This window comes from Marmota flaviventris, chromosome 7 (assembly GCF_047511675.1).
Source record: "Marmota flaviventris isolate mMarFla1 chromosome 7, mMarFla1.hap1, whole genome shotgun sequence".
NCBI classification, from domain to species: Eukaryota; Metazoa; Chordata; class Mammalia; order Rodentia; family Sciuridae; genus Marmota; species Marmota flaviventris.
The window spans coordinates 84773661-84786749 of NC_092504.1; the positions used below are offsets into that span (position 1 = coordinate 84773661).

The following is a 13089-nucleotide window of genomic DNA, read 5'->3' on the forward strand; positions in this document are numbered from 1 at the left end:
CATATTATTCATATTATCTTGTAGCACAACATCATAAGTGGGCATTTAATTCATGGCTCCTGGCTATTGAATCACTACAAAAGCAAAACTTTGGGAATAACAATATTTAAAATGAATTTTGGACATGGTTTCTGATTCTTATCTATGATCATTCAATTCTCTGGTTCTAGGAGTACTTTCCTTTTTACTCATCATTATTGAGAAGCTTGGTATTAGAATACAATGCTATGGTTTTTTTTTTTAAGACAGAGAGAGGAGAGAGAGATACATTTTTTTAATATTTATTTTTCAGTTTTCGGTGGACACAACATCTTTATTTCATTTTTATGTGGTGCTGAGGATCGAACCCAGCGACCCGCGCATGCCAGGCGAGCATGCTACCTCTTGAGCCACATACCAGCCCCAGTAACTCTAAATATTGTACCTATTCTCCTCTGCTCATGGTCATCAGTCTTTGAAAACGTAACCATAGAGGTAAAATAAAATCACCAATACTTCTTATTAGTAGAAGCTGGATCTTTTAATAATCTAACATAACTCTATTAGACCATTATATACACAAGTCAGTGACATGTGCATTAGAAACTACTTTCTCTTTATTAAAAAAAAAAAAAAGCACTCTTTTTCTTCCATTTTCAGATTTTAAAGTTGTTTAGGAATTTACCCAATGAATTAAATGGAAACTCAGTTCCTTAAAAAAACTACTGCTCAGGAATCTTGTGTACAAGATTACAAGAAATCATTGTTAAATGATACAGTATGAGGAATATTATTCGTATACATTAATATCATGGTAGTTTTCAAATACAACAATACTCGGAACCAAATTTTCCAGACCAGCCATGCTTTTAGAGTCATCTGTAGCTTTAGGTTTGTTCAAATACTATAGTAGAAACACTAACAGATAGTAAATTACCTAATGAAAATAACAAGTCAAATATTACCATTATAAATTGAACTGTGTTGGTATTGTCATTTAGAGGATTCAGAATATGTTTTGCTTAACTGATGCAATTTGTGAAAAATTTGGAACATGGGATGGGGATTGCATAAGTAGTAGTGACTATAATCTTTTGCACACTCTAGTGTGTATATGGATTTTAAATACTTAATATAGTTTCTGGATTCTTGCATATGATCTTTTATTCCTCTGGTTCTATGCCTCTTTTCCTTCCTATACATCATTGTTGAGAAACTTAGTTGCAGAATGCAATGTTATGGTTTTCCAATATTTTACAACTGAGAGATTTTAGTTATCTCATTTTATACTTAAAAGTATGTAAGGAAATTTAGATTAGGTTTAATTTTTTTTATTCCTCGATACAATTCCTTTATCAGAAGCTAGCTTTTGTTATTTAATAAAGAAAATGTGATGATTGTTTTGAATATCTAAAGAACCAATTTTATATTCTATGGTCTTTATTTCATAGAAGGTTAGACTAAGAAGTTCAAAATGTTTAACTACAATACCATGGAATACTTTCCTAAAAGGAAATTATCTTAGAGTAAAAGAAGAAAAGATCTGCTACTCCAAATAGCCCTGGGGATTATAAATAAAAAGTTTGGGATAATAATTTAAACCATAATATTACTGGCAATTAAATAAAATAGGGGTAGAGCTTTTTAAAAAGTAATTAAATGATAAAATATGGGGATTTTATATATAATTATGAAATTACCACAATATTCAAAGCTACTAAAAAAATTGGAATAATGTTACAATTTAAAACTTCTTAAAGAATTTATATTATACCTAATTGAATTCTTACACCTTAAGAATGATTTTATGTTTGAAAGTATGACTCAAGTCCTGCTTCTTAATGAGTTAGTATAAATAGACAATATTGCTTAAATTGTTTCATACTTATTCTGGATGACTCTAAAAAGACAACTGAGAAGCTTACAGTTGCATGCAAACTTGTCCTTTTATTTATATCCCTACTTCAAGCAGTAATGGACTTATCTGCATATCTATGTGATTCAAACTTCTGTAAAGGAGGCCACTGGGATGTTCTGGTTAGTTAGCAAGCTATTTGACGCAGTCCTGCTAGTTATTTTAAAACAATAATCCGTTTCCTATGCTGAATTCAACCTTTTTTCTATTCTATTTGTATAGATTGGATAAAGCAATGTTATTCACAGGTTTTGATGAAGGTCACCTGCACTGTGAGCGAGCCATCAGCTACAGCTATTGGACAAAGCTGTTATTTTCACTCTCATCTCTTTTTTACCTCTTGATCTGGATACATAATATTGATTTACTCACCCTGAATGAATAGGGCTGGAAGAAAGAGCCACGTTGTCTAAATTCTCAGTGCCCCAGCTTAGACGATAAGAATTCCTTTCTGCCTCCTTGGCTAGGGTTGACACCTAAACACAAAGAACCTTGGATTTCATAAAAATACTTTGCTTCAATTAAAGTAAAATAGGGTGAAATTTTTAAAATGGCAACACAAGGAGGTGGTGATTCCTGGAAAGATTTTCATTTAAGAACATAAGACCAATGCATTTACAATGAAATCTTTTATAATGCATTCCCTTTTAAAATTATATTATTGACATAAGATCACTTTAGTATAATTTTTTGAAGGGATTAAGTGTCCATCTATTTCCCTTTATCCTATCCACCAAAAGTGATAAAATCATACCTAAAATAAAACTATTTTTAAATAAGAATATTTCAGCATAAACTGTAAGCCTTTTCTCATAGCTATCAATTTTAAATACTCAAAGATATATAAATTTTAAGCTAGCTACTACTCATCTTATACCATATATGCATCCTAAATTGCCGACTGAATTAAGGCTTTTTTTGTTTTAAGATTAAAAGCTTTCTCAGGACATTTCTAGCATCAGGTAATGTTTCAAAGCTATCCAGAAAGCAAAGACAGAAAAGCAAAAGGTCACATACCTGGTGACTGGGGATCACAACTGTGTCGTCAATCATGGCACTGTCCCTCAGGTAGGATGCATGGCTCAGAGTGTGAGACCTGTCGGAACTGAAGGATCGAAGGCTGGTAGGTTGGCAGGAGGCCATGGTGATATACCAACAGCAGTAGTAGGGTTGGGAGGATGAAATGATGAGCCGAGCAGGGAAGTGAAAAAAAGCGTGCTATTAGCTAACCGTGCAACTTCCAGGGGGACAAGGTCTCTGCGTTGCCCTACCTCTCTGTCCAGCAGCTAAACTAACACCTCCTTTGACTGGTTCCTACTGCTCAATGACCAAGGCACAAGGGAATCCAGAAGTTAAAATGTGATACTCTTAATCTGATTCATTTTCTTCCCAGAAATCTTTGAAACCAGCAACTGCAGTTTACTTGCTGCCAGTACAAGAAAGTCACACAAGAACTACTTCTAGGATAAACTGCTGCAATCTGTGTGAAATGTTAATCTCCCTGCCACTAAGAAAAATCTTAGAGGGAAAGTAGGCAGCCCCTCAGAGAGAAGAACAAAACGAAAGCGCAGGTTTCATTTTCGCTTATTATTTTCCATTCTCTGCATGCCTCTTTCTCTTCCTCTCTAAACTGAATGACTGAATGTTGGTCCACTCCCCTGGAAGGTACAGAGTGAAATGAACTGAGGTCAGATGCATGCTTCCTGTGGAAGTGCAGTTCCTCCTGTTTTTCTCTGGTGACTCCAACAATGCTATTATTTCAAAGGAGAGCACTGTCCCCTTGGCGTGTCCTGCGTGTGGTGAGTGAAGCACCAATGAAGTGTTGGTTGCCGTGGGGATGAGATGCAAGAGCACAAGAAACGGTTTCTAAGCACCAGCCCAGAGCACAGACACGCTTGCCAGCACAAAGACAAATTGCTAATGGACATTGATGAAACTGAGGTTGGGCTTCAAAATGGGATTTAGGCCTTGAAAAATGATCTACTTTTGATAAATCTGCAGCTCAAAGTTCTGAGTTATACACTCAAACAAAACTTAACATTTGCATATAGACAATTTAATTCTTCAATCAGTTGCATATAATAAATATCTTAATTTGGATGTTTTAAATACTATAGCTTATTATGTGACTTTAGTCCATAAATTAAAGACGTGCATTCAAAATATTAGCCCAAAGCCCATAGTCGGGGAGGAGAGAAGGTATGCAATTCTCATAATATTGATAGAAGCAAACTTTCATTTACTTGTAGCTAGTTGGCATTTGACCAGTGAAGCACAGTAGAATTATGGACTGAATGGCAAGGTAGCAAATATATTAGTAGGAATTATTTTAATTTTGAAAATACATCTAATTATATAAGCCATATGCTATTCTCCTTATGAGACATCACAACTACAATTGTCTTTGAAGAAATCCTCTCTTGAGAGGTTATTCATAGTAATCTAAGACCTCTCCTCTCCTATTTTATAGGTAGGTTTATGAATCTCAAATCTTGAAAGGGTGAGTGACATGAATCAAAGGAATTGATAATATGAACCTAGGCATGTATCCCTATATGAATCTATGGGTTTATAATAAAATAAAATCTAATATAATTTGGGAATTAGCTTTTTATTTTTTAATAGGCTCTTGGAGGCAGATTGAGTCTCCTGACAAAGCTAAAGCTGCCCCTGCTTTAGGGTTTTAAATCCCAGCAGCTGGAGACAGCATATTTTACATCTGGCTTAGAGTTGTGTTGTTGGCTTTTGATGGTGTACTTCATCAACAGGCTATAGGCTGCTGTGATTAGTCTTCACTTGATCTTGAATTTGAAGTTGGGACAGAGATTAAATTATTGAGAAAGGGGTCTTTAATCTCAGAAAATGCTTTTCTCAATTGGTGGAATGAACAACCCCCCCCCCCCATCCCAACTCCTGCCTGCTTTAAACCCCAGAGATAGAAAAGATCCACTTGGATGTATTTTGTACCAGACAGTGCTAGATAAGCAGTTCCAAAATACTATTCTTCTCAACTTTGTTTTGAAGTTAGCCAAGAAAGGGAAAACAGCAGAGGAACCAACCCATAAAAATGACATGGGTTGTCTATGGGTTCAACTGCCTTCCCCCATCAAGGGGTTTCTATTGGGCTGAGATTTGTTAATTACATAATCTCTATCCAAAACTTTAGATTTAAAAGATTCAGATTTTGACTTTATACATTTAAAGTTGCTCGATGTATATTCATCAACACTACAAAAGGAACAAGAGGCACACAGTCCATGACTAGAACTAGTCTGATCATAGAGAAAACATTTACCCTTCTCCATGGAAGGGTAACTTTTTACTGTCACTAGGCAAAACCAACCCTTGAATGCAGCACAAGAATAGCAGAAACACTGGTCTCAAGGGTAAATGGAATTTAGCTGGATGGGGGCAAACTGAATGGTAAATAAAGCTACCCTAAGTAAAACCTAGTGACATGCCTGTCAGCATTATACCTGTCTAAATTTTCAAAAAAGTCACCAGGTCTCAATTGTCACTCTCAAGGAGTGGTGTTGACGAGGTAAACTCATCTGTCTGTTTCAGGGATGTGGTACGAAAGATCCCACTGGGCTGTGAATATAAAGCCACATCAGCACTTGATATCAGTATTTGAGGTGGATTTTTGATATCCAGTTACCTGATAACTGGGTCTCTCAATTGGTTTTGAACTGGGAAGAGTAAAGAGATACTGCTGCTGTTCTTGTTATAATTTTTTTTTGTCTTTCCTAAAAGACAGGAAGAAGGATAAAGGAGACAAAATGACATGGGTAAAGAAGGCAAAATGTTAGGATATGTGGACAGAATGAGAAAAATTGGACAGAGAGAATGTGGCAAAATGAGGAAGATGAAACGTGTCTCTAAGTATTTCTGTGTAAGAATTTTATTCTAGCTCACTCTGTTTACTGCCCTCTGCTATACTAATTGGTTATTTAATGAATGTTTATAGGTTCTAATTGTTTTGTTTTTATGCTGTTATAGAATCTCTTTAAATGAAATGACTATGATTGGAATAGTCTAAGGACAGAAAAATTATTTTCTCTGAATAACTAGCACAAAGCTCTGAAATAAGTCAAGTCCCTGGATCAGAAATTGTCCAGGGACTTGATTTATTTTTTTTTTAAATTAAATTGTTTTAATGTATTTAAAACATTACAGACAAGTTTCAGTATTTTGCAATAGGATTCCTCTTTTTTCCATTAAGTCAGAGGGCCTCTGTTCAGTTAAAACATATATATAATTATATCTCCATAGAAGGGTACATTTTTACTGTCCATTCTGGTTGCCAAGAATTTGCTATGGATTCAATTTATACTTTTTTCACTATGGTGAAATTGCTTTCATATTTGCTAATATGAAAGTATAAGTTCACTGAAAATTGTAATAATTACTCTTAGTAAACTACAATATTTATTAGACATTTGATTTGTGGAATTTCAAACCTTATTTAACAAGTGAATATCCAAAAAATCTAATTTGCTTGCTTTAATAAATGGAGAAGCTTCTGCAGTTCATTGTTATTTGGTGTTTTATATTGGATTTGGACAGAATTTAAAATTTGTAAGCACTAATAAAATAAAGTGGAAGCAAAATCTAACTCCTCAAGGCTTATCTGGGTTTTTTTTCAACATAAATTAAATTGCGTATTTTTTATTATTTTGCATCTCTGTTTATTTTAGGCATCATAATCCTTTTTCTGTCTTCTCCAAGCACACACAAGCTGATTGGGTTAGTTTAGAGGAAGCTATGTTCATGTTTTGTCAACCACAAGGTGGAGCTGTGACAGTTAAAGTCACACTTGGGTCTGTAGCTCACTTTATTCCAGTAATAGATTCATCTCTCTAGCTCAAACAGTTTTTCAATTTAGTCCAAAAAAATCCTACTTCGAGAATAGATCCATAATTCTAGAATATAAGCACCTCTTGCCAACATACATATACACACATACACACACATTGAGCAGTGAGCAGGGAGATGTGGATGAAACCAGGAAGGCCATGTTCTCATGCTGTGTAATACCTACCTGGGCATGGTACTATTGAGAGCATACCAAATAAAGAAATAATGAAAGGGAAAAATGGTTACCAAAAAAAAGGTGACTGATATTGAATTGCCTGAGCAAAATTTTAAAAATTAAAGAAAGTAAAATGAACAAGAAAACCATGAAAATGAGATGCTGCCTATGGTTCCATTTAAGAGACTGTGAACACATCTGGGACTCTAGATAGGCACATGTGGACCTGAAGGACAATCATGTGTTGGTTTGCTTCCTGTCCCTGTCTTTACATGCTAATAAGAATTCAGTTTAAGGAGAGGTATCAAACCATCCACCCCTGTTTTATAGAACATATATTCTACATTCTTTCTCAGGTTAAAGCACTTTTAAAAGAAGGGAAAATGACTGAATGAAGTATGTATTTTTAATAAAAGAGACTATGCTGAAAATAAAGATTTTTCTGGCTTATAGTAATATAGTTTTTCATAATTATGATGAAGTGATGCACAACTATAAACATCTCCTAATTCTCCTTTTATTGAAATTCTAAGAATCTCAGGTTATAAGTTCCAAATCTATCAATGTTTCAAAATGTGTTCCAATTAATGTATGATATACTGACCCCCATCATCCCCCCCACAATCTCCCAATGGGCTCCTCCTTCTGTATCCTGATCCCAAGGTCCATCCTGTATCTAAGCCACTAAGGCCAAGCAGTCAACTTACCAACCACTTCAACCACCCCATGAAATCCATCACCAAATCTGGCTAGTTCATATTCTGGCTAAGACATATTCTGAGATATGTCTTAGATTTTTCATTGCTTTAATTCCCTCCATGACCATCTCAAAGGTTAGAGTTGAAGCCCTCCATAACAATCATGGTTAATAACCCTGCAGTAGGTTCTCAGGTGACTACAACTGAGAGATCTAGTCCTTCAGATAAACAACTCTCCTCTAAAATTCATCCTCCATCTCATTAGTAGAAGGAGTCCTCTAAAAATATAAATATGATTCCTCTTTTACACTTATTCTCTAGAAATGCTACACTTCTTTGTTGTTCACACACATTGTGAGCCTTTGCCTGTGACCTATTAAGGCTTCAGGTGCCCAGCCTACCTTTCCCCATCATCATTATCATCATTGCATCTCAGTTTGGGCTCTTCTCCAGGCAGCTCAAGCCACAGGGCTCCAGTGGCCCTCTTTGTCTACTGCTAATCTACTGTCTCCCACCCTGTTAGGCTATGAGTTTAGCAAGCATATCTTAATCATGTTGGCACCTTCAGTCCTTACCACAAAGCCTGAAACAAATGCATTTTATTGTATCCCCATTGGAATGTTAATTTAAAAAAAAAAAGGTAGAAAGCACTGATATTCAAAGAAAAAGCCCAAGAAAAACTCAGTTTTGCCAGTTGTTTCCTTAGAATTGACTACTCTTTAGTGTAATTATTTCTTAAACTGTAAATATATGGACTATTCATAAAATAGCTTAGAACAGAAGCAACATTAAAGTAATAGACAAAGCCAGGTGGGGGATGCATATCTGTAATCCCAGCCACACGGAAGACTGATTTAGGAGGATTGCAAGTTAAAGAGCACCTTCAGAAACTTAGCAAGACCCACAGCAATTTAATGAGACCCTGTCTCAAAATAAAATAAATGGGCTAGGGGTATAAAATATAAATATATATATAAAATATATAAACCAGGTGGTAGAGTACCCCTGGTTTCAATCCTCAGTACCATGATAAATAAATAGATATATAGACAGACAGACAGATAGGAAGAAACATGAGAGTCTTGATTAGGAAATAGAACTACATGGACAACGATATGCTTGACCTAAATTAGTAGTCATGCTTTTGATGAGGTATTCCAGATTTTTTTGTTTGTTTTTGGTACTGGGGAATGAATCCATGTGCACTTATCCACTGAGCCACATCCCCAGTCCTTCTTTGTATTTTATTTAGAGACAGGGTCTCACTGAATTGCTTAGGGCCTCGCTAAATTGCTGAGGCTGGCTTTGAACTGTGATCCTCCTGCCTCAGTCTCCCAAGTCACTGGGATTACAGGTGTGTACCACCATACCCAGCTCCAGTGTTCTTAATCAGCTTGCCTCAGAAAGTAACAAGTACGAGTTTTACCAGTAATAACCAAAAATAACACAGAGCATATATTTCAGATATTATATAAACCTCTCCAGATCTTTCTTTTTTAAAACTTTTTAAAAGTTATAGATGGATGCAATATCTTTATTTTTGTGTGGTGCTGAGGATTGAACCCAGTGTTTTACATGTGCAAGGCAAGCACTCTACTTCTGAGCTATAGCCCCAGCCCTCCAGATTTTTCTATAAAAGTGAGGCTCCTTAAGGTTTTGCTCAGATAGTTTCTAATATACCTCAGTTTTTCCAAGATCTATTCAGTTTTGTTTATTTGTTTTATGAAAAAGCTAATTCCAGGCACAGTTTTCTTTTGAATCGTTTTAATTATTCTTCATAATGTACTTTTGTTCACAGAAACTATATGATTAACCAAAAAAAAAAAAAAAAGGGATTAAGAGATATCTATAGATGCCACTTGGTAAGAGGTTCTATATGCAAAATGGCCCTTTGAATTTACCAAGAGGAAAAGAAGTAGCAGATGATCAAACCCACCATTAAAGACTCTTATTTATCACAGTTCTGCTTCTTAGTAGTTGTTTGATTTTACCAAATTACTTAATTTCTCTTGGCCTCAGTGTCTGTTCTTGAAAATGGACACTTCTTTTTTGCGGGGTGGGGGTACCAGGGATTGAACTCAGGGGCACCGGACCACTGAGCCACATCCCCAACCCTATTTTGTATTTTATTTAGAGACAGGGTCTCATTGAGCTGCTTAGCATCTTGCCATTGCTGAGGCTGGCTTTGAACTCACGATCCTCTTGCCTCAGTCTCCTGAGCCACTGGGATTACAGGCATGCACAACCATGCCCAGCAAATGGACACTTCTTAAAGTTGTTAGAGAACAGAATGAGATGAAATACTAATTGCTGAAAATGGTGAGGTGCCCATTAAGTGTTCAATAATTGCATCTACTTTTTTATCATCATAAAAATTGTGTTGCATACACTTTCAATGGTCATCAAGTTTTGCGTGAATACCTGTCAGATCGTCCCCCCTCCAAGCTGTATCGCAGGTAATTCATGCCGTCCAGGAATTGACTGCTGGGTAGGGAGTCATCACCCAGTTCTTTGAGGTCCTCAGGCCTTAGGTATTCTCCCCCATCACCTGTCATGGTGTCATCCCCTTGAAACAAGCAGAGGAAGATGGAGGAATTTATTTGTTGGATGTAGTATCAACTACAAATTATGATTGTGATTGCAGAATGCATTCCATATACAGCCCTGACATACATGAAACACTGCACTCTAGTAGAACACAGAGGCATGCAGACACTTGAAAGAGGCTAAAACATACTAAAATATATAAAGAATAAATAATTACCTGACTTATAATTCTTTTCAAGCCCGTCAATTTGCTTTATCAAGACAACTGGTTTTTAGCTTATATTGTTTAGCTTAATAATTAATCCAATGCATAGACTACTTGGCTTCTATCTGTACTTTCAATAATTTTGTACATAGTTTCTTCATACATTTGACAATATGCTTTAAAAATGTCTATTCCTCTCAAACAAATTTTAAGTTGAATAATTAATTTATAGGATTAATAAAATGCATACATTAGGGGAAGAACACTTGAATAAAGTAAGAAAAAAATCTAAGATGAATTCTAAGAATAGGTCTAACAAAACACACTATATAGTTTGGGTACAAGCCTAAATTATTTTCAGTGACTTTTGCTAATGTTTGAGAGGACAACATACACACTTATTTGTGAAAAAGTGATGGGTTGGTAGACTGTAGAACTGTCACATAACACAGGCTATCTATTGGGGATTGCTTGACAAAAAGCCAAATGTCATCTGGTACATTCTCACTCTCTTTTTCTTTCTTTCCCCCACTCTACTATCCCACCCCCAAGAATCCACTGCAATTTTGCTTTGCTTTCTAACACAACATTCCTAATATTATCCACAAATAGGGCATCCCCTCCCTCTGCCACATCAATTTGGTTTTGCATTTCAACTTGATTCTCCCAATCTGCCAGTTCTCAGTTCACTCTCTCAGAAGTCACGGTGGTGACGGGGAACAAAAGCAACTCAAAATAAGCTTTAATTTCTTGGTTCTTAAAATTCTTGAAAATTAGCCGGGTGTGGTGGCACATGCCTGTAATCCCAGCAATCCAGAAAGACTGAGGCAGGAGGATGGCAAGTTTGAGGCATGTCTCAGCAATAAAAAATAAAAAGGGCTGGGATGTGGCTCAATGGCTAAGCACCCCTAGGTTCAATCACCAGTCCAAAAAAGAAAAGAAAATACCAAAAACTCCTTACTCAAATAGGTCTTGAATTTCCAGTTTCCTTATTCCACCCATCTTTCCCTCTTGTCATGTGTTTGTGGAGAGAATAAGGTTAAAAAAATGTGATGGAAAGAAAAGGGGAGAAAGAAAGAGAAAAGAGTCTAGCTGGCAGGCGCAAGATGCAGCTTCATGGTTTCATCTTGAAGGTTATGCAAAAGAACCACAGGATCCAACCCTTGTCTTCTCTCTTATGAATACAGAATCTTGTTAGAAGACAGAAAGCAGGCCACTTAAGAGTACATTTTTAATCAAATGCGTCAAATTTTTTTGCCTCTAGTAACAAATCAAGGCATAAAATTTAAAAACCTCTGATTATACTGAGTTAATGAGACATTGATTTCCTTTGCATTCTCCCTCATTCTCTACATTTTGAGGTTTTGTCATGGTGCTTTCTATCTGACAGCTGCTATGTTTAGTGTTATTAAAAACCACGTGTCACACACGTGTAATATCAGCAACTTGGGAGGTTGAGGCAAGAGGATTGTAAGTTCAAGGCCAGCCTCAGCAACTTAACAAAGCCCTAAGCAAATTAATGAAACCCTATCTCAAAATAAAAAAATATATATATAAAGATAAAAAGGGCTGGGGATGTAGCTCAGTGGTAAGGCAGCCCTAGGTTTGATGTCCAGTACAAACACACACACACACACACACACACACACACACACACACATACACACACACAAAGAAGCTTCACAGTTTTTTTTTCTTTTTTGGTGGGGTGGGGGTGGGGGGAGTGAAGTAGGGTGGGGGATGGGGGGTGGTACCAGGGATTGAACTCAGGGGCATTCGACCAGACCACTAAGCCACATTCCTAGCCCTACTTTGTATTTTATTAGAGACAGGGACTCACTGAGTTGTTTAGAGCCTCGCTAAACTACTGAGGCTGGCTTTGAACTCACGATCCTCCTGCCTCTGACTTCCAAGCCACCACGCCCAGCACTTCACAGTTCTAGAGACACCTATGATGGCCTTAGGTATATAACATCACAGGGTTTTTTGTTTGTTTGTTTTAATCTTTTTTAGTGTTTTAAAAAAATTTTATTTTCTACATTTCATTAATGTATTATAGTCATACATAATAGTGGGGTTTATTCTGACATTCACAAATGCATATAACACAATTACTCTATTTCAATTCCCTGTATTTCTTCTTTCCCTCCTGCTTTCTCTCTCTGATCATGATGATCATGATGACTATGTCTCAGAGAGAGATGACTCAAAGAAGCTTTTTTTCTCTAGAAAATTACTCTTCTTAATTTCTCTGACATAAATCTCTCCTTGTCTTCCCCTTACCTCTTTGAGTTTTTCTTCTAAGCTTCTACTTCTCATAAATGTTGCTATTTCCCATCTAATCTTTCTTCTTATGTCATATATTATCATGCATTATTAAGATTATTGAATGGTTCAAGGACCCCCTTTACATTATCTATACACAAATCTATATCCATCGTAGACCTTGCTCGAAAACTCCACATCTACACAATGGAAATTGTGTCCTAATCCTAGTTTGGGGCACTGAAATTCCTACAAGCAACTCAGATTTAGCTTGTCCCAAACAGAACTCATCTTCTTTACCTATCCCACCCCTAACCACCATACTTCTTTGCAAATTCCATATATGAGCAAACAAAACAACTACTTCTTTGCCCAAGGTGATCAGGTCTGTGGGGATGAGTGTTTTAAAACAATAGCTTGATTTAATACATTTAGCTCTTATTTAAGT

General features: G+C 36.2%; 1 protein-coding gene across 13 annotated transcripts in view; it reads right to left on the minus strand.

Moving 5' to 3' along the window:
* The window catches only part of Ank2 (ankyrin 2), a 652896-nt gene that overhangs the window by 58714 nt on the left and 581093 nt on the right, over positions 1 to 13089 (minus strand). For all 13 annotated transcript variants that reach the window (XM_071614451.1, XM_071614452.1, XM_071614454.1 and 10 more), the window contains 3 exons: positions 10046 to 10190; positions 2912 to 3014; positions 2267 to 2370 (listed from right to left, as the gene is read on the minus strand). In XM_071614451.1, the coding sequence (XP_071470552.1) occupies positions 2267 to 2370; positions 2912 to 3014; positions 10046 to 10190 (352 nt within the window). The remainder of the gene's footprint in view (positions 1 to 2266; positions 2371 to 2911; positions 3015 to 10045; positions 10191 to 13089) is intronic.